The sequence below is a fragment of the Zophobas morio genome, unplaced genomic scaffold (genome assembly GCF_036711695.1).
Source record: "Zophobas morio isolate AGI-343-1 ecotype UQ-CSIRO unplaced genomic scaffold, CSIRO_AGI_Zmor_V1 ptg000018l, whole genome shotgun sequence".
NCBI classification, from domain to species: Eukaryota; Metazoa; Arthropoda; class Insecta; order Coleoptera; family Tenebrionidae; genus Zophobas; species Zophobas morio.
The window spans coordinates 121315-142081 of NW_026972123.1; the positions used below are offsets into that span (position 1 = coordinate 121315).

General features: G+C 39.2%; 2 protein-coding genes across 19 annotated transcripts in view; one reads left to right on the forward strand and one right to left on the reverse strand.

The window, feature by feature from the left end:
• Positions 1-15284, forward strand: part of Patronin (patronin) — a 61182-nt gene extending 45898 nt beyond the window's left edge. For 3 of the 13 annotated variants that reach the window (XM_064058511.1, XM_064058519.1, XM_064058512.1), the window contains 14 exons: positions 2105-2233; positions 2403-2530; positions 2595-2830; positions 2875-3142; positions 3205-3597; positions 6747-7248; positions 9061-9288; positions 10196-10376; positions 10479-10565; positions 11436-11522; positions 11914-12006; positions 13501-13734; positions 13845-14127; positions 14183-15284. In XM_064058511.1, the coding sequence (XP_063914581.1) occupies positions 2105-2233; positions 2403-2530; positions 2595-2830; positions 2875-3142; positions 3205-3597; positions 6747-7248; positions 9061-9288; positions 10196-10376; positions 10479-10565; positions 11436-11522; positions 11914-12006; positions 13501-13734; positions 13845-14127; positions 14183-14327 (2994 nt within the window). In that variant the 3' untranslated portion in view covers positions 14328-15284. The remainder of the gene's footprint in view (positions 1-2104; positions 2234-2402; positions 2531-2594; positions 2831-2874; positions 3143-3204; positions 3598-6746; positions 7249-9060; positions 9289-10195; positions 10377-10478; positions 10566-11435; positions 11523-11913; positions 12007-13500; positions 13735-13844; positions 14128-14182) is intronic. The other 10 variants (XM_064058515.1, XM_064058514.1, XM_064058513.1 and 7 more) reach the window with 10 other exon arrangements.
• Positions 15285-15675: 391 nt separating this feature from the next.
• Positions 15676-20767, reverse strand: part of LOC135130827 (receptor-type guanylate cyclase Gyc76C-like) — a 95270-nt gene continuing 90178 nt past the window's right edge. For all 6 annotated transcript variants that reach the window (XM_064058249.1, XM_064058250.1, XM_064058251.1 and 3 more), the window contains 6 exons: positions 19173-20589; positions 18899-19123; positions 18602-18843; positions 17751-18414; positions 17121-17692; positions 15676-16785 (listed from right to left, as the gene is read on the reverse strand). In XM_064058249.1, the coding sequence (XP_063914319.1) occupies positions 16317-16785; positions 17121-17692; positions 17751-18414; positions 18602-18843; positions 18899-19123; positions 19173-20589 (3589 nt within the window). In that variant the 3' untranslated portion in view covers positions 15676-16316. The remainder of the gene's footprint in view (positions 16786-17120; positions 17693-17750; positions 18415-18601; positions 18844-18898; positions 19124-19172; positions 20590-20767) is intronic.

The window sequence follows — 20767 nt, forward strand, 5'->3', positions numbered from 1 at the left end:
GGGACTGTCTTCGAGAGAGAGGAGACAATTCTTTTCTCGCGGTTCTGTGTATATGTATATATTTCTTGTGGAGATAGTCGATGTGTTTGTTTGCATGTTTTTGTCGATGTTCTCTTTGTGGAAGCGTGCATGAGTTGGTTTACGGGCAGATTTGAAACGAAGCCGGTGGTATTGACAGTTTGAAATCTGCAAGTAAAGTGCTCTAGCTCTTATACGATAAACGTTGAAGGCACACAACAACCGACACGATAGAATTAGAGCGAAGGAGATAGTGGAGACACGTTGTAACCGATTAGGGTTAGTTTTAGACACATTAGTTGACACGAATTAGACCACGGTGGCCAGGGCGGACTTCCTGGTGTTACTCAACTTTCGTATCTATTCATTTATTTTTTTTCGTTAAAATTCATCGTTTTATTTTTGGTTGCATGAATAGAAAAAATATTTTGCAGAAAAGTATATTTAATAATAATAGATTAATATGACATTCATACGAGTTGCTTTTGTGACGGTAAATAATCCTACAAAACACGTCAACGCTATGCTGAGATTTTCTATGTCTCAAGGGTAATAATAATAATTGACATCAGTTTGTGTATATTTATATATATATATATCGTTCAGTATGTTTTTGCACAAAGGTATGGTATGTAAATCTAGTAATTTAGTTGGCAACCAAGTTTGTATATATGCAAAAATCCTAATGAAAAGTGAAATTTATCATGTTTAGGTTTTTTTTTTTTTATTTATTTAGAAAATTGATAAAAACTGTAGCACTGTTGCTGGTAATTTTACACTTTGTATAAGTACGATTGAAAGCACTGAAGTAAACAATTATTGTTTCAGTATTTAATACGGATAGTCAATATACTCAAATTTAAAATTCACCTTTGAGTAAGTAACAAGTTGTAACTTTAACAATCCGTATCAATCAACATTTTTGATTATATTACATAATAATTCGTAGTTGTTAACATACTGTGATAAGTTACGCTTTAGTATTTTATTCCATTTCGATTATTTCTCTAGAAAAATTTGAGTAATCATCATCGTCTTCTGATTCTGACTCTGAATCAGGTTCACCCAGTGAAATAATGAAAGAAGGAAACTCTTCATACGAAAAGTTTTGCATATATTCTTTTCGGTCTGCCAAAATAAGTTTTTCACAATGTCCACAAGAATTTTGCCACATATACATTCAAGCCATTAATTCTCCACTCTATCCTTTGATGAAGGTTCAGAATGCATGTGCTTGTAGTAATTCTTACAAAACCCCCATGCCATTTCAATCGGGTTGTACTGACAATGGTATGGGGGTAATTAATCTAAGAATTTGATTACCACTCTCTGACAACGTCTCGTCTACCAAATATCGCTTTTGAATATTTATCCTAAAAGGTTTAATTAAATCCCACAATTGTTTTTTCGAAATTTTGTGTTCATATTCAGTACTATGATTAATAAGCAGTCATTCTTGCAACTTTTTTCATTTGCAGATTGAAATTTTTTGTTATACGAAAATAATTTTCGGCATTTTACATTTTTTAATGATATAAGTCAGAAATGTTGCAACTTGATAAGATGATTTCTAAATAACAATAATAAATGTGGCAAATCAACTTAAAGTGAACATCACGCTCACGCACGAACAGACAAACCCGTTCTGTCAATGAATCAATCAGTTTATCCAACATGAAGAAAAAATTTCATGACTGGCGTTTGTCTAAAAACATCCTGAACGCTTTATAGTGCCGTCGTCGTCTTAATAATACAAAAACAGTCAACAGTGACCATGGGCGAAAAACCTCGTCGGTTTGTATTGTTAAAATAATGAGCGTTATGATACAAGACTTGACGAGACAATCGTAGGTACCGAAGTTATAAACGAAAAATAAGTAACCAGAAGTAACACCACGAAGTATCTCTAGTATTTATTGGTACCCGACTCTAGAATGTCAACATATTCACATTTTTAACAGCACAAACTGTCAATCGGGAACAGAACATGACCAAGACACCCTTTTTTCTATTTCTATAATAACGAAAAAAATCCCAGGCGGATTTTTTTTTGGCGGTGGAGGTTTCATTTCTGACTAACTTTCAGGGAAGAGGTAATTTGCTAAAAACACCGACTGACGCTGAGTCTAATTCAAACTCAGCGACGGGCTCTGAATCTCAAAGCCCTTCCTCAGAAACTGCCCCCACAAAACCTCAGAGGCCGTTTACGTTACAGGTATTTTTTGTTTATTTTATTTTTATTTTGTACATTTGAAGTCTTGCTTTGATAGACACGCCCAAGTAGTGCATGTTTTATTATTATTATTATTATAATTATTGCTATTTTTGGTTTGGGTTCCTCAACATTTTGCGTAACGATCGTAGACAGAGTTGTCGTTTTGTAGGAAATCAACGACGATACCTCTGCCGTCGAACGAAAGTGGTTGGACGAAAGTCAGCCATTCATCGAAACTCGAAGGACGCCTGATCTTGATAACATGGATTTGGAACAGTATCAGCAATCCATAGCTCAGTGAGTTTCGCCAGAATTGACACCAAACTGAATTCTGACTTTATATTTTTTTTATTATTATTAGAATGAATTCTAGTCTCAGCGATATCCAAACCGACATTCAAAGACTGGCCTCCCAACAAAATCAGATGCAAGCTGTTCAGCAACAAAGCATTATCGCCCAACAGCAGAAACAGATACAGCAGCTGCAGCAACAGCAACACCAGTATCAGAGCATGCAGCAGCAACAGCAACAGCAGCACTACGTCCAACAACAGCCGATATACAGTCCACAAATTTACCAACAACAACCTCAGCCAAGTTAGTTTTTTTAACAGAGTTGACGATTTACAATTTTATGTTAGTGTACGCTCCAGGTCTCCAAACATCGGCCAGTGCTCCGCATATACCTCAATCGTTATATCAACAATCCAGGGTTCTTGAACAACCTCAGTTCTTCTTGCACGACCAGAACCCGCCAATGACGCCTCCCGTGGTCACCCAGAGGAGAACGTGGGCTCAACAGCCGCCACCGTCCGTCGGGCAGGACGTATACCAGCCCGAATTACGGACTTGGAATAAAATGGGAGGGAGTGGGGGTGGTTTTGTTCTTCATGACACTCCTGCCGAAAGGTGTTTAGCAACCATATTGGGGAAATTGAAATATTAACACTTTCGTTGTTTATTTTTTTCAGGTACGACCCCAAGTACCAGCAGCCCGAATACCGCTTCGTCGACAACAGCAAATACCAAAACGGAGGTGACGAGCACAATCTGCATCACTCGAGTAGTTTTACGTTAAGTCAGCAACACCATCAACATCAGCCTCAGGTGTACGGAACCTCCCACAGCACGCCATCCGCCTCCCCCCAACATCGAAACATCCATCGGCAAATATCGCAGCTGATGGACGAGAGTAAACGAACCCCCGTTAGCCTCCAGCAGATGGATCGCGAGTCCCCGCTGAGGAAAACCAGCAGCGTAACGCATGCGCCCATTCCGGCACCGTCGGCCGACGATATGGAACCCCAGAATATCTCGTTCATCGGGAATGCGGAAGATCAGCAGCTCAGCGAAGGCCTTAGTAGGTAAGAGGAAATCGGCAGTGACGTAGAAACAAAAAAAAAACTTCCGACATAGTAAGGAATTAATTTTGGAGAGATTGGATCGACATCCGATTTTTTTTTTTTTTTATTATTATTCTTTATATTGTCCTTATAAATTGTGACCGAAATTGGGTCGCACTAATAAAATCTAGTTTAATTTAAAAAGTCAAATCGACCTGTGACCTTGGTGACGTATATTAACCATTGAGTAAAGATTAAGAAGAAATATCTATATTAGCACAGTTACAAATAAAATGACAATATTAACACCTCGTTGTGAAAAAAAAACAATACATTGTTATATGTTGCTTACGTCATACTTTGGCTATCTAAGTAGAAAGATAAAGTTAATCATCGTTGCTCATTTAATTGCGCTATAAAAATACATTTGTTTTGTGTAATTGTAAAAATTATTTTTACTTCCCGAGCGTAAGCTAAGAAAGTATTGTAATCGAGTCCATCGGGCGACTCACTATTTTTATTTTTCTCAACGTTTCCAACCCCCAGAGTACGAAAAAAAATAGGTCTTCCGTTTCACTCTGTCTGATTACCGTCTGTCCGGATTTTTATTAGACAGATAATAACCGGACCAATTGTTAAATTTTGTGTGTATGTAGATGATGCAACACTAAAATTTGTCTGCTCATCGCTACCAACAGTGGAATGACGTCATCTCCAAATTTTACAATAGTATAGTAAATGTTATTTATATTTTATAAAATAACGTACTCTTCCATTTGTGGTTTATCCATTCGTGTTGAGTTTTTGCCTTAGACATCCAGATTATTGTAAAGAAACAAAATGGTATAATAACATTTTACAATTTAATTGCAAAATCGAATGCTTTGAAATTTTGCAAACGTTTTAAGGTTATCGGAAGCATAGTAAATGGTTATTTATCCCCTCATGCACCCCGGGAATTAATTTATCTATGATCATCTTACAATTTTGTCTAATGAATGTTATTTAAATGTTAAAAGGTAACATAGTCCTGAATTTGTGGTTTATGAATCCGTGTTGCATTTTTGTCCTGGGCATCGAATTTTTTGTGAGAAAAATCAACATTGCAGATATAAAAAAAATTCGAGTTTTCGACTTTTCGATTCCTCGATTTTTCAACTTCCGATTTCTTCAATTTTTCGAATTTTTAAATTTTGGATTACTCACTTTTTTAATGTTCCGTTTTCTATTATGGATGTTTCAATTTTTCGATTTCTCGACTTCTCGATCGTTTGATATGTCATTTTTTTTTGTGTTTCAGTGTTCAGATTTTTCGGGTTTTCGATTTTCCAATTTTTCGTGATTTCAGTTTTAGAATATTTCAATTTCTCGATTTTACAATTTTTGCGATTTTTTAAATTTTGGATTTTTGAATTTTTAAATTTTTCGATTTCGCAATTTCGATGTTTTGATTTTTGAATGTTTCGATTATTTTTCGATTTTTTGATTTTTTAGTCCTTCCGATATTTCTATTTTTCAATTTTTCGAATTTTTAAATTTTACATTTTTCGATTTTTCACTTTTTCGATTTTACCTTTTTTTTTGATGTGTAGATGTGTAGACATCGGGAATTGAATTCTTAAAATTTTTCCATTTTTCAAGTTTTCGATTATCAACTTTTCAACATTTCAATTTTTTGAACGTTTCAATTGCTGGATTTCTTAATTTTTGGATATTCTAATGTTTCGATTCTTTGTTTGGATTGCTCGATCTTTCGATTTTTCAATTCTTTTTGAAATTAATTGTACGGACCGCGTTCCTTGGAATTTGCGCGGACCACGGGAATATTATTTATGTCACTGGTTTTGAGGGATTTGTTGGGCTGCACTTGAATAACTCAAAATAACCTTAGAGCAATTTTTTGCCACAGGTAAAGAGATGCATGTTATAAGTAATGTAAAAAAGTATTGGGTTTTGTATTTAAAGACTTCATTACGAGTAAATTAAATGAAGTGCATAGCATACGCTTGAGAAATTTAAATGCCATATACGAATATGATCCAACACGTATTAGACTTTATAAAATTATGTGTACAAGATTATTAAGAAACTATTGAATGAAGTAAGCAAGAAAATTAGTGTCGAAAATGAAAATAATCAGAATTCTTTGTGTAACCCAATATAAAACTGTGCTTTAATTCCATGCAGATAAACAATAGTTGCAACAATATTAGTGGACTGGTTACTAGATTTATTATTAAACATCAAAACATAAATTTGAGTGCCTGTGAATCATTTCTAATAAACAAGTTTCACTCATCATTAACCGCAAGACTCTCGTTTTCTGTTTTAATATTATTGTTATTTGAAAAAAACAAACTAAATTAATTCCTTTCTCGTGAGAAATATGACTTAAAAGTTGTATATACCGTGTTCGTATTGGAAGTTCTAATTCCTCGTATCTTAAAGACGCAGGAGGTATTGAATTCAAACTGTTTGATAAATTAAGGAATCGATTACCTTGAAGTATGAGCTATATTTTAATTTGCCTTAACATATGCAAAGTTTAGATAAGATATCCATAGTGATCTAAAGATTATACGAAATTGACTACAATGTGTTTATTACTAATAATGTTTATTATTAATAAATATTTAGTCTTGAACTTCCATATTGCGTTTGCTTTAGAAATATGTTGTCCTCTTGTAAATGCTTATACAGGGTGTCTCACAAAATTAATGTAGGAGAAGTAACAAATTTGAAGTTGAAATGTACCTGACATTAGTAACGTTATTTCCAGGCTATATTCCGTGTTTCCTTTACTGAGTGGTACACTAGTACACCCATATCGCGATGTTCTGACCACCTCGCGTTTAAAATTTCGCTTTGACGGTGGAAAAATAACAAACATTAGCGTGTTACGTCGTTCTAATCTAAATTTAATGTTTGTCGAAAAAATGGTTACAAAAATAATGGGAAGCTACGTATTACATCGTATCATGTAAGCTAAAAACAATGGCGTTTACAGAATTCAACCTTCCTAGCGTGAATTAAATTCCCTTATAATAATTATTACACAATAATCCCGTTGTTCCGCAACCAGTTGTTATTCGTTAGAAATCGATAGCTCCTGCTGTTTCAATACAGGGTGGGAACTCTCCAGAACGCGGTATATATAAACCCTACTTTAGTTTCTTCTTGTCATGTTGCAGGTTAAACATAACGTCCGGCAGCAGAACGTACAGAATCCCCTCCCCAACGAGGCCCCTCATCACCAGAAACTCCTTCCAACCGTCTCCACCTCCTGAAAAGGAAGCACCAATAGCAGAAATTAGCAGCTTGGACAATGATCCGACCAATCAGAAAGGTTTCTATATTCAGTTCGACGACGATCAGCCGAAGAGGCCGAAGCCTCCTTTGCGGACGAAACGGGGTTCGCCGAAGAAAGAAAGGAGTTACGTCGAGACGACGGAAGACCACGAACAGGAGATGAGGGCGGAGAAGAAAAAACTGCTCGAGAGGGAACTGGAGGACGAGAGAGTGAAAAAAGAGGACGAGGACAAAAGGAGGCAGATGCTGGTCGAACAGGAGAGAGAGAAGTTGCGAGCCAAACGTGAAGCTAGTCAAGAAAGTCAAAAGGTGGCGTCGGCGTCGGCGCTTATTATCGATAACGAAAGCGGCAATCCGGATCCGGTAAGTGAAGATTTTTTGTTGGATATTTAAGAAAAATTTAATAATGGAGCAATATCTTTCTACTGTGTTTTTTACTTTACTCAAAACAAGACATAACGTCCCCTTGATTTTAGCAGAACTAAATTTCATATTGATGAAACAGCGCAGGAAAATAACAGTCCTGCAGCATTGTTCACTTGAATTTTTCAATTTTTCGTTTGGGTTTTTTAATTTCTTTATTTTTTCTACTATTCGATTTTCCTATTTTTAATTTTTCTTGTCTCTCCATTTTTTAATTTTTCAGTTTTTGGATTCCTTAAATTTTTATTTCTTCAAATTTTTGATTTGCAATTTTTCGTTTCGATTTTTTATTTTCTTTATTTTACAATTTCTCAATTTTTCAATGTACCGATTTACAAATTTTTTTGTTTTTTAATTTTTCGATTTGAAATTTTTAATTTTTTTTTTTTTCCTATAATTTTACGATATGAATCTCTGCGAGTTTTCGTTTTAAAATTTTTCGCTTTTCCGATTTTCCAACTTTAGGGTATTTCTGTCAATTTAGAGAGGATTTATTTGGCGAAATTTTGAGATGACGTCATCAATTTTTTCGGAAGAGGTGAATGAATTTTGACGAAAGATTTGCCATGCTTAAAACGTTTTGCAAGATTTCAGAGTATTCGGTTTTGCAGTTTTCAAGTTAATTGTAAAATGTTATGCAATTTTAATTTTTTACAAAAATCTGGTTATGTAGGGTGAAAACTCAACATGAATTCTTACACCACAAATGCGGAATCAAATTGTTGGTGGGGATGGTTTGCGTTTTACCATCTACACGATAGTCCTAGAGTGACAATCAAAACGAAAAGGGCCATCGCGTGGCTTGCGCAGTAAAAGAAGTTACGTTGGTCGAGTCTATTCATAGTTCTCTGGGGATGGAAACATAAAGCAGTAGCGCAGTTAATTTATCTTACTTTTGTACTGTCTTCGTGTGTATGATGTCAGCGTCTCGTGTCTCTTGTTTTTTTTTTAAGTTATTATTATTTGTTTTGCCACTTTGTATTTATTAGCATTAAGAATTTTGTTTAATAAGGTTCTTAGAGCATTTATTATTTTAAGGACCTTTTATGATAAGTCAGTTACGCTACTGGTAAGGGATAGGCGCACATCTGAAGCTCCGCCCATGTTACCTTTCGTTCAGCTTGCCACTCTAATATATGTACATACAAAATTTGACAACAGTCGCTCCAGTAGTTTGGAAGAGTATATGCCTAATAAAAATCCGGTCAATCGGCAAACAGACAGACAGATGGAAACGGGAGACCACCTTTTTCGTAATCTACAGGTCATTCAACGTCGAGAAAACATGACAGTGGGAAGTTGTCCGATGGACTCGATTACTATACTTCCTTAGCTTACGCTGAAGAAGTAAAAAGTCTCTCTTTCATTTGTTTTCACTTTGATATTTGCAGAATATAAAAACATGAATTTAACGCAAGGCAAAATTTTTGAGCAAATAAAGTTCGAAAAGTTCTTTTTAGAAGTGCGTGCAACTTCGTTGCCAATCAGGTTGTAGTCCACAATTGTTGTATTTTGACAAAAATCCAAAAAGAGCTGTAAATGTGAATTAATTTGTCACTAGCCAGTGAAAGTTGACTGAATAAATATTTTTATTTGAAATTTAATTGTGCAGCTCGAGGAAGCTCCGTGAAGCAATTAACACACCAATTGACTGTACGTGTTTAAATGACGTTTAAGTCCCACTTTAGTTTGTTTTTCGGGAGAAGCATAACGACAAGTGTGTATGTCTCTATATGTCTATGTGTATTTCAGGATGCGGCGGAACGTATGAAAAAACGAATTCTGCTGGCCTCTTTGCAACGAAAGCAGGAACAAGAAGAAGCCAAGGCGCGAAAAGAACAAGAGGCGCAGGCGCGGCGCGAACGCGAAAAGGCCAAAGAAGAAGAGAAAATCCGCAAAAAAGAAGAACAAGCAGCTCGAAGGGTCGCCATTTTAGAGCAATATAAACTGAAAAAGGCGATGGAAGAGGCGGAAAGGGAGGTGAGCGATGCATCTTCTATCATCGAAAATAACCGCACTACGGTTATGATGTGACAGGGCAATAAAAACAAAACGTAAAAACGTGGCACACGGGCTTTCAATTCTATTTCGAGACGGGCGGTGATTCACTTTTTTATTTTCTTGGAGTGTCTGTGCAGTCTCGGCAGGGGCGGATCGGGTTCAAGTGAATGATTTTGTTTTTAGGCGTGGTGCAATTTTGGCGTATGCTGTATTTGACACTCGCGTTAAAATAATTATTACATTTATTTCATTATTCGCGCATTTTAAAAACTTTGTCAAATAAAAAATTCATCGAAGGCTATTTCGACAGAACTTTCCTCCCTCTAAAGTACAATAGTATTTTTTTATTATGGACCCCCCTCCCCTCTCCCATGAGCTAAAATTAATATATGTTACGATAACTTTAAAACGTCTGCAGGATTTCAGAGCATTCGGTTTTGCAGAATATTGTTATACAATTTTTTTTTATCTGGATGTCTAGGGTGAAAAGATAATACGGATTCATACACCACAAGTACAGGAGTGTCTTATTTTATAGAATTAAAAACAGATTTACTTCTGTAAATTTTGGAGGAACGTCATCCAATTGATATACGTACAAAATTTGACAACCAGTCCGGTAAATCGGACTTGGATTTAGGCATTTTTCGAATGTCTGCCTAAACGTCCATACTCGTGCTCTTCTTCCAGTCCGTCCCTGCTGTTATTCTTTGCTATTTTAAGGATTGTAAAGAGCGGAAAGCTGGAACGTTGAAACTGCTGTAAATCAGTCGTTTTGTTGTTGGTGCGGGCGTAGGGGTTTAGGGGATGTCTTATATTTATTGGTCTTTGGTATGGGAGTGCGACTTTCACATACACATTTACCTCATTGCTTCCGTCGTTACAGGGTAAGGTATTCGACAAGAGTGAGATGATGGGCACCTTGAAGCCCACGCCCAAGATGAGGCCGAAGGCCGCATCGAGACCTAGACCCAAAACAATTCACATCGACAGCGGGTCAGTTGAAATGGCCGAAGGGATGATGCAACCGAGCCGAGGGAAGAAGGGTTCTACCTCAAATCTCACAGGTATTTGAGTTATGGTTTGATTGCGATTGATGGAGTTGTTTGGGTTTTTGCATGATTTATTATGGGTTTGTTTATTTATGTTGTGTTTTTTTATACATATAGCTAACTCTACGATGAAGCGTGATTATTATCGCGGCTCGCAAGACAGTCTGGCTGATCGGAGCATGAGCAGTGGCATGCTTTACAGAGGTGTGTTTTATTTTTTTATTTTATTTACTCATTTATATACGGTTTTATTTTTGAGGGAAAATGTGTGTAATTTGTGTTGGGGATAAATTTGGGTACCTTTCCATCAAGTTTTCCTCGAAATTGAATTTGGAGCTTCCGTTAAACACAAAAATATACATATAAAGATTAAACGGAGTTTTGCTGTGACCACCGCTTTTCTGCTTTTTCATCTTTGGTGCACTACTTTATTGTGTGATTTTTTTATTATGGTATAAAAATACGCTTGTGTATAAGTTCAGTTTTCCATGTTAGAACAGGTTTTTTTGTCCTGCGGTGTGTTTATATTTTTTTGTGTACAAAGATTGTGTGCTCAAATGATCTATTTTTGGGAAATTATGGTGCTAATTTCAACGAATAACCACGTGAGTTGGAACGAATAGCATCTCATGATGTATATGATTACTGATTAATATGTTCGTAACTTCTAAGTTAAGCATATTGTACCATCATAAACTTCATTGTAATTGTACATCCTGTATCTGTGATTGCCATACACGATACAATAATTCTTGTAGCATAGTTAGTTGGTATGCTAATTTTTTTAATATTTCTACATTTTTGAATGTACGACGTTGAACAGTATTCAGCCCTAAATTTTTTTAATTTAACACTAAAAATAGTAATGGCAATGTACATTTAGCGATTTTAATCAATTATTGCTTGTAATATAATGAATAAGTTGAAATTGCGATCCGAGGCCCAACAACGAGAAAGCGTAATGACGTAATCGCGTCAGCTGCAATAATTTCCTAAAAGCTGTAAAATACGCATTCGGTGGCGTTCGTCGTCCACGACGTGCTTTGCTGATCAGATGGTGTTGGCCGCTTTCAGATTCCCCCGACGACAGCAGGGGAGTCTCTCCCTGTCATAACGCGAACCAAACCCTAGGCCGACGGAGCTCCTACAAGACAAGCAGAGGTCAGTATCGCACCTCAACAAACACACATACACACGCCTCCCCCCGTCCGTCTCCTTCCCGTTCTGGTACCCCGCTAGCTTGACGTATTTTGTACATGTTGAACCGTAATCGTTGTTTGGAGTAAACAGTAGTCAGCACGCTATTATATTCACACTTACGTTTTCGTTATCGTTGTTGTATTGTACACTTTTTCGTTTCGTTCGTTGTGTTATGTTTCGTTCCGTTATTTTGATTGCATCCATTTCATTTAACGATGAGAGAAAAAGAGCATAAAAAAATGGCGCCACGTGCCGTTATAATTTTTGTTGAGTTTCTTTATCGTTTTTTGGATTTGTTTTGTGTTTAAGTGAAATGGAACAGTAGTGTATGTACGTTACGATGTTTTTGCAGACCCCTCACCTGCCCAGGTCCGTGGCAGACCTAAGTATTCCAATTATCAAAACTTTAAAGGGCGCAAGTCTAGCTCTCTGATGAACTTGTACGGTAAGATGCCTACTGAAGGTACCAAACGCTAGATGTCTTGAGCTGTTATTGGTCGTTGGGCATGGTCTATGAATTTTTTTTCATTTCACCTTTTTATTGTTACTGTTGGTGTTTTTGATCCGACGATTCACTTGTTCTTCTTTCATTAGGCTTAGTTGGTGATGGTTCATAACGGTTTACCTTTTCCTACCACCGCAAAACAAAAAAAAAATGTATAAACACCTCACCCTTATACCCATAACTCATCGATAGTTAGCCCTGCCTGGTTATTTTATTTTTTATTTATTTATTTATTTATTTTTTGTAAAAATAAAGTAATGAACCGTGCTGTGCATACGTTTTGATTGATATTTTACGATAAACATAGTGAAGGTCGTATTTTGTGGTGCGAATAAAGTGGGTCCCGGAACGGAACCTTGACGTGCAGAGAGACCACGTGATACGTACCTTCGTATTTTGTTACATTATCGATAGTACTCATTTTTGCCTGGACAGTGTTTTTGTATTTGCATTTTATTTGTTATTGTTTTGTTCGTTTCATAAAAATTGCGATTCTTTTATGACGCCAACGCCATTTTATTCCGTTAGTCAAATTCAATTTTAAGCAGCTTTTGTTTCACGTTCTGTGCTATTTTGTCAAACTTAATAAATCACTGTATAGCGATCGATAAGCAATAAATGAGGAAAAGTAGATTTAGATTCTACTTGCGTTGAGATTTGATACAGATCTTTTTCCGATATTTTACTAAAATTAGCAAAGGTGAAGTGGTGGAATTCCCCTATATCATGAAGAGAAAATGAAAATTTCTTTATAGCACGTCACATGAGCACCTCATAATGAAAAAATTAAGCAACTTTACCAGTAACAAAAGAAACTATCCAGAAGTGTACGTGCGTACAATTTGGAGAAAACTAGGAATAAATGTCGGTTTATTTTTGTTTTATAGTTGATAGTTTAATTATGCCATTCTCATGGGATGTGTAGACCAAATGTAGGCCAATTTGTCGCAATGCGATTTAGAATCGTTCACGCATAATTTTTATTCACATAATCGTTACTTAAACATAACTCGATGCTAAAAATCGACGTTGGTTAAATTGATCTCCCTATGCGTTAACAGAAAATGGCGTCATTCAAATTTAGCACAAAAACGGAAAACAACCAACAAAAACGTGACCACAAAATTCCCCACGTACAAAATAACGCTTTCGTACTAATGACACTGGAAATCACACATTCGAGCAAAATTTTCGAAAATCTGCACTAATTTTCTTCACTTTGTCGGAACAACTTACGAGAAATTTAACAAAGCTTCCAGATCACGACGTTTTTTGCCGTTCACCACAAATAACTCCCTCTTAACAAAGTGTTAACAAAGAATGTACGAAAAAGAAAAAGTAACGAAATAAAACGGACTAAAAACGGTGCGGGGCATTACGAATTAACCCACTGGTAAAAAAGGGGGATTTTGGTTCATCGTTGTTCTTCCACAGGTTCTAGCACGGACCAAGACAGTTTGGCGTACCGTTACGGCGACACCGATTCCGGGTTGGGCAGGGCGACGCCGCCACGTCGTGCCCCGTCGCCCGGAATGGGGAGCATGCGGCATTTGACGTCGCCGTCGGGACCGGGGAGCCTACCCGGACTGATGACCAAAGGAAGGAGGATATTCGACGACGGATCCAGTGATATTAGTTCGACGCCTAGCAGTATGATGGATTACACAGGTAAGTTAAAGCGAAACCATCTACGTTTATTAGCCTTATAATAACCAAGACTTGTGTTCAAAGGCTAATAGTTGTTATGCAGAATATTTATCAAAGTTAACAATTTTCAGGTCCACGGCTGTACAAGCAACCGGCGACGAAGTCGAACCGCGGCATCATGCTGAACGCGGTCGAGTACTGCGTCTTCCCCGGCGTGGTGAACCGCGAGGCGAAGAAACGTGTCCTTGAAGAAATCAACAGGTCGGAAAGCAAACACTTCTTGATATTGTTCAGGGACGCCGGTTGTCAGTTTAGAGCTCTCTACTCGTATTGCCCGGATCGTGAAGACGTGACCAAGTTGTACGGAACGGGGCCCAAGCAGGTCAACGACAGAATGTTCGACAAATTCTTCAAGTGGGTACAATTGATCGTTTGTCGCGAATTAAATACTGATGCATGTTTTCGGCAGGTACAACTCAGGAGGCAAATGCTTTTCTCAAGTCCACACGAAACATTTAACGGTGACCATAGATGCTTTCACGATTCATAACTCGCTTTGGCAAGGTAAAAAGGTTAATTTACCTAATAAGAAAGACATGCCACTTGTCATTTAAGTCTAGTTCGTTGTTAATTAGTCATCTAATCTTTATTAATTTTTTTTTTTATTTTTTGTTAACGCTTTATTAAATGTTATTTTTTTAATGTCGGTTAGCTGCAACCCCAGGAGTTTATTTTTAGTTTCACGGTCGGTAGTTTACATGCCACCGATGCAATGTCTGAGATATTAGGTGAACCACCTTTTTACCAACAGTATGTATTATTTTCTGTATTCTTTTAAGTATTATGTGCCTTTTTTTATATACAGTGTTGAATGTAATACCGCCTTTGATGTAATTTTGTTTTTCGAATTGTCGGCTTTTTCTGTGCCAATTTGTTGAAACGATGTACTTTTGACCGCTTTCATTTCGTTCTCCTTGAAAGTACATGAGTCCATGAAGCAACAATAAGAAATCTTATTAGTGTCATTCCAATTGTATTTATATTTAAATAGATTAGATGAAAAAAAAACGCAGGGCTGTTTTCGGTGGATCAACGTCGATTTCTGGACGATCGTTAGTTTGGAAATTTCAAAAAACATATTTTAATAGTGGATCGGCGGAAATCAATGTTGGATGCTACCCGGTTTTTTAAGTCACTAAAAAAACGTTTGCTTGAAATATATTTGTAAATTGTTTGTATGGAAAACACTAGCCTTATAGTGCTTAGTTTTCTTTTTCGTATGTCGTTTGACTATCGATTAAATCGATCGCAATTTTCATTCATACTTTTCCTATTGTGAATATTTCAATGTATTCTTTCGCCCAGTCAACGTGTTGGAACGTTCTATAAAAAAAAAGTGGAACCTTTTTTTACCTAATTGCCTATAATATCGCATTATGTTATGTAATATGATGTTAACACTAATTTTCTTTTTCTGTACATATTCTGTTTTTATAATATACAAATATTTATTAATTTACACTTATACGAGTAAAACACTCAAATGTCAAAAATAAAATTGTAATAACCCACTTGTGTTTTTCTGGACCAGGTTAAAATATCGCCTACTCCATTTTCCATTTAATAAGTACATAATGCAAAGACGTCCCAGTTTTTTCCCGGAGCGTGGCGGAATGGAGTTGGTTAAAGCATGGCCGACTAGTATGAAGACTATGGGCTGTCCAAGAGGTACCGTACGTGTTGACATCTATTAATAATTACACCTAATAATCTAGCAAAATTTTAATTTGACTTGACATTATGAGACTTCAAAACGTGTAATGGTGGCCTTTGTGCCTTTCAAAGTGTTAATGATTCTTTTGTCGTTTTTGAATTATTAATAGATGGCAGCACGTATGGTACCTCTTGGACAAGCCATAATCTTTATACTAGTCGGCCATGGTTAAAGTAACACCACTGGACTAAAATTGAAGTGTTTATTAATCTTACATTTTAAATATTACTTAAAAAAGTAACGTCAGGTACAAAATGTAATTATTTTAATCGCTCGACTTGCGTACGACTCAACCATTCCTGCATTCAGCGTCACTTAAAAAATAAATATTTGATATAATCGTTTGGTATTACAATATACAGTGCGACACAAGTGTTACAAAATCGTCTTAAATCAACTAAAATAGTTACGTCTTAAACTAAGGCCCGAGGCGACTGCGCCCCGACCCTCTTACATATAAAAGTATCGTGAAAGTCTTATCTCCGTAATAAATATGCTTGAAAAAGTGATAAGGAACTCGAAGAATAGTCATGGACTCGTCACAGGCCTTTCTCCCCTAGTAGAATCAAGTAATACACGTTAATACTATTGGACGTATGATTTCGATTAAGCGACATATCAAAAAAAAAAAAAAATGACTAGAACTGCAACTGCTCATGGAAATGCCGAACACGTATCGAAGGTCGTCGATCTAAATAACACAGCCTCGCGTTACGTCTTGTTTGACCGAGAAACTTGAGCACTCGTCGCTGACAACGATCCTGACATTTCCACAATTACTGACGAGACGGCACTGTGATCATCGACAAACCCACCCACCCGATAAACTCTACACTTTGGAAATGGCAAAACCGTTCGCGGGAGCCGGGTTGTGGGTCAGATAGTCTCCTTCCTCGTCCTTCTTCTGCACGCCGTCGTCGTTGTGATGTATGACGTACTTGCCGAAATTCAACAAGCTCGAACTCGACTTCGACGGGCCGAGCAGGGGCTCCCTGGGGCAGCAATTGTCGGAGACCGACTCTTGCCTCAAGGTCTCTATCTTGGCATCGAGGGAGTGCGACGGTGCGATCCCGTTGGGTATCGCAGGCGAAGCCTTGATGTTAGCAGCCGAACATTTGCGGAACTGATCCGGAAGGTTGATTTCGAGCTGGTTGGTGTCCTCCAGTTGGACTGAAGCCAAGGGGACCTCGAGGCAGGGGACGATCAGGCGGGGGTTGTTGGCCAGGAATTCGACGATCTCGGAGGCGCGAGTACGCATCTTGGGGTCTTGGTGCCAGCAGGACTTCAACAGACCGCGTCTGGAAGACGGAAGTTAACAAGAAATGGTAACGATCGCTTGGTAATGAATACAAATTTTTATCTGTAGGTATAGCTACGAGTTTAGGATGTCTTTTTTTCATTTTCAGATAGCACCTTTTTCTGGATATTTTTTGTTGCAACAAAATAATTTTCGGCATTTAAAGTTTTAATCAGAAAAGTCAAAAATATAGCAACTTGAAAATATAATTTCTAAATAACAATAAATGTGACAAATCGGCGTTACGAACTGAAACCGTTTATCCAACGTGAAGAAAAAATATGGCTCACTTTTGTCTAAAAACATCCTGTACGGTTTATAACAAAAAATACTCACAGTTGCGTCTTGACCCCCGGAGGAATGGTAACCGTATGTCCGGCCTTCACGTACTCCAGAACTTCCGTGTTGGTCATCCCTTGGTAAGGAAAGCTGCCGAACGTGATGATCTCGTACAGCAGAACCCCGAAACTCCAAACGTCAGACGCCGGGGTGAAAACTCCCAACGCCAAACTCTCCGGAGACATCCACCTGACCGGCAACATCCCCTTCCTCGTGAATTTGTAGTAGTCATTTTCGAACATGGGCCTGGTCATACCGAAATCTGCTAACTTGACTATCCGTTGGGCATTTATGAGACAGTTCCTCGACGCCACGTCTCTGTGAACGTACTTCAGAGACGCCAGGTAGCTGAGACCTCTGGCGACATCCAGGGCCATCATTGTCAGTTTCTTGCTCGAAATTTCGTCCGATTCTTCGATAGTCTTATCGTTGACGAGATGGCGCCGAGCTAGAAGGAACGTCTTAAGGTCGCCATACAACATAAACTCCATTATAGTGTAAATGGGCTCTTCTTTCGTGCAGACGCCGAGAAGCTTGATGATGTTCTTGTGCTCGAAACGCTTCATCACCTACAACAACCACAACAAAAAAATCCACTGCCGAATTTAAATTAACTAATTGATTTACTTCAGCCTCCGACAAAAAATCCAGCTTCTCTTCGGTGCTCGAGCCGATCTTCAGTGTCTTGACGGCCACGGCCACCCAACCCTTGCCCGGGAAGTTCGTCTCGCCGCCGTATACCGTCCCGAACGCTCCTTCGCCCAGCTTCCTGTTAATGACCACCGAGTTCCTCGGGATCTCCCACTTGTCCAGGTCCGTGATCTGCGACGGGTTCAGCCTCAAGTCGATGCCGAAGTGTCTCATGTACTTCTCGGTGTACTTCACTTTCTTGTCGTATCTCCTCTTCATCACGAACACCACCGCCAGCACTCCCAGAAACAAGAAGCAGATGAGGATGATGTTGAGGATGACTATGGCCATTTCGCAGTTGACGTTGAGGGTCTTGGCGAGGCTCTCGAGGGCGCATTTGGGGGGCGCGGGGGTTCCGTCTTCGGGCCGTTGGCTGTCGGAGGTGAACCAGCGCAGGGTTTCCTGTTTGAGATCGAGGGTGCCGCCCAGGATGATGGGTTTGTCGTCGGAGACGTTGGGGTAGAAGTGACCGACGACGTGGGACTTGTTCTGGTACCACTGGATGAGGTTGATGTTGGAGAAGCGCGAAGGGCCGCCGCGGAATTTGATGTGCCCCGACACGCCGAGAAAGTCAGTTTTCTCGATGAGTTTTACCAGTTTCCTGAAAAAAGAGCGAGAAAGAAGTATCTTGTACTTTTTGTTAAAAATAGTTGCCTTGTAAAAATAAAAAAAGTAGAAGTAAGAGCCGAAAGTTTAACATTGCCAGACACACAGTGACAAAGCGATCAAAGTTATAACACCCCTCTTTTTCAGTCGGGGGTTAATAAAAGAACAAAAATGGCACTTACTGTGTACTTGCTTCCGAATGTAGATCAGCAACGGCCTCGGGATCGCTCTTCGTCAACTCGTCCAAAGCTAAAGCGTACGTCCACACCGCATCGTACGCGTAACCGGCGTAGTCTGACATTTTCGTCTTGTAGCTTCGGTCTCTAAACTTCTTCTTCCACTCGTTCACACTTACATTACCTTGGACGACGGTCTCGTTGGGTGCAAAAGAAGAATGAGCCATCGAAAAGTAACCAGTCGCTGCCTAAACGAAACCCTTAAGATCGGCCCACGGCTACCTTTCGAAAAAAAAAACTTACCTTTATCATTTCCTTCGTGGTGCAGTTAATAGTTTCGTTCTTGTATTTATTGAAATAGTCGGTGTCGTACCAAGTGTCGTTGAGCCAATTCGGAAGAAACCAAACGTAACCCTCGGCCGACGTCATTTTCAGATGGTAAGCTTCGCAGAAGACGGTTCTCGCGATGTAATCGAACACGTCCAAGACGATAATTCGGGCGCTCTTGCGTTTCAGCTCTTCCAAATACTGAAAACGAAATTTAGCCGAGTGCGTCCGCGCCAAAAACTCGTCTTACTCTAGTCATCTGCGAGGTGTCTCTGTCCCTCGGGAACTTGATGTTGGCGATGAATGTGATGTCGTTCTTCTCCAGCGTGGTCTGCATGTGCGAGATGTACTCCGTGTACTTCTGGCCGTCCTCGGTGAGCGCCGCTACCCGCTTCCATCCCAACTTCTTGAACAGCTGCAAGTACACGTGCTGGTAGTCCTTATTCTCTCCGATCGTGCGAAAGAAGAACGGGTACTTCTCCCGATCCGAAAAGCTCGAGCCTTCAGCGCTGTACGAGATCACCACGGTACGGTACAACTTCGACACACCGGCCAGAGGTTCCACCGTATCTGAGCACGCAGGCCCCAAAACGCCCAACAGATTGTTGTAGTAGGCGTCCGTGACGTAGTCGATGAAGATCTTCATGACGCTCTCCGCCCGACACTTTCCATTCTCGATCATCAAATGCAACTTGTAGTCTTTCAGAATGGAAGGGTTGTCGTTGATCATGGCCTGTGCCATAACGGCACCTTGCACTATTCCCGGCCCGTTGTAGGAGGACTCGTGAAGGGGGAAGATCCCTCCGATGTAGATGACGTTCGTCTCGGGCCCGATGAACCATCCGCCCTGGCGCAGTTTCACCCACTCGCACGCGATTTGGCGCAAATCGCTCCTGTCGGTAGCTTGTTCGAACACGTCGAGGAGCAAATCAAAGTCTTCCTCTGAAAACTTGAAGGTCCGGATGTGTTGGAGCAAACCCAACGCTTCGACTTTGTTCCACGAGATTTTGACGATCCGGTACGGCTCGTATTTGCAGCCGAGAGAGTAGTTGGTGTTGAGGTAGTCGCACTGGGGGAAAGTCACCCTGATGAAGTACCTCTCTCTGAGGATGACCTCGCTCGGAGTGTAATACATGATCAACAGACTCTTGTCTCTTCGATTCTTCTGGTACTCGGCCGTCAGATAATCCACAGTCTTCTTCAAGTTCTTACCTACGAAAGCTACTTTCACGTACAACTGGAGTTCGTTGATGTGGTCGATGGCGAAATCCATGGTGTACGTGGAGGTTAAGAGGAGTGCGCAAGGTGTGTTCTTGCAGTGCGCTGGAGTGTACACACCTTTCGTGCACTTGTCTTCTGGGCAGTTGTAACTCGTCTCGTTATAGCGAGTGTTGTTGTAAATGAAAGCCATGTTTCGACTGTCGACGTCAAATTTTTCCATTACTTTCTTATCTCTGAGGAATGTCCAGTGGACTTCTCCGATGTACTTATCCCACTTTTTGTAGTAGTTGTGGACGGGAGCGTCCAGTTCGGCAGGGATGTACCATCCGAAGCGCCCTGGCGGTCCGATGTCTCCGAGTTCCTTCACTAGCTTGCTGTCTTCCATGTTGGTTACGTCGTGTCCTGGGGGCACCCATACTTCCAAGTCGAGCATGGCTTTCGGGATGCTGGAAAAGCATGACCAGTAAGCAACGATGTAAAATACTTAAATGATGGCCGATGAATTAATCTGAACTTGTTTTTCTACAAAATTTTCCAGACAATTCTATAATATACCACATATATTCCTAAATTTTAGGGAAAATGGAGTGAGTCGTTTTTGATTTAATCATTGCAACAAATGAC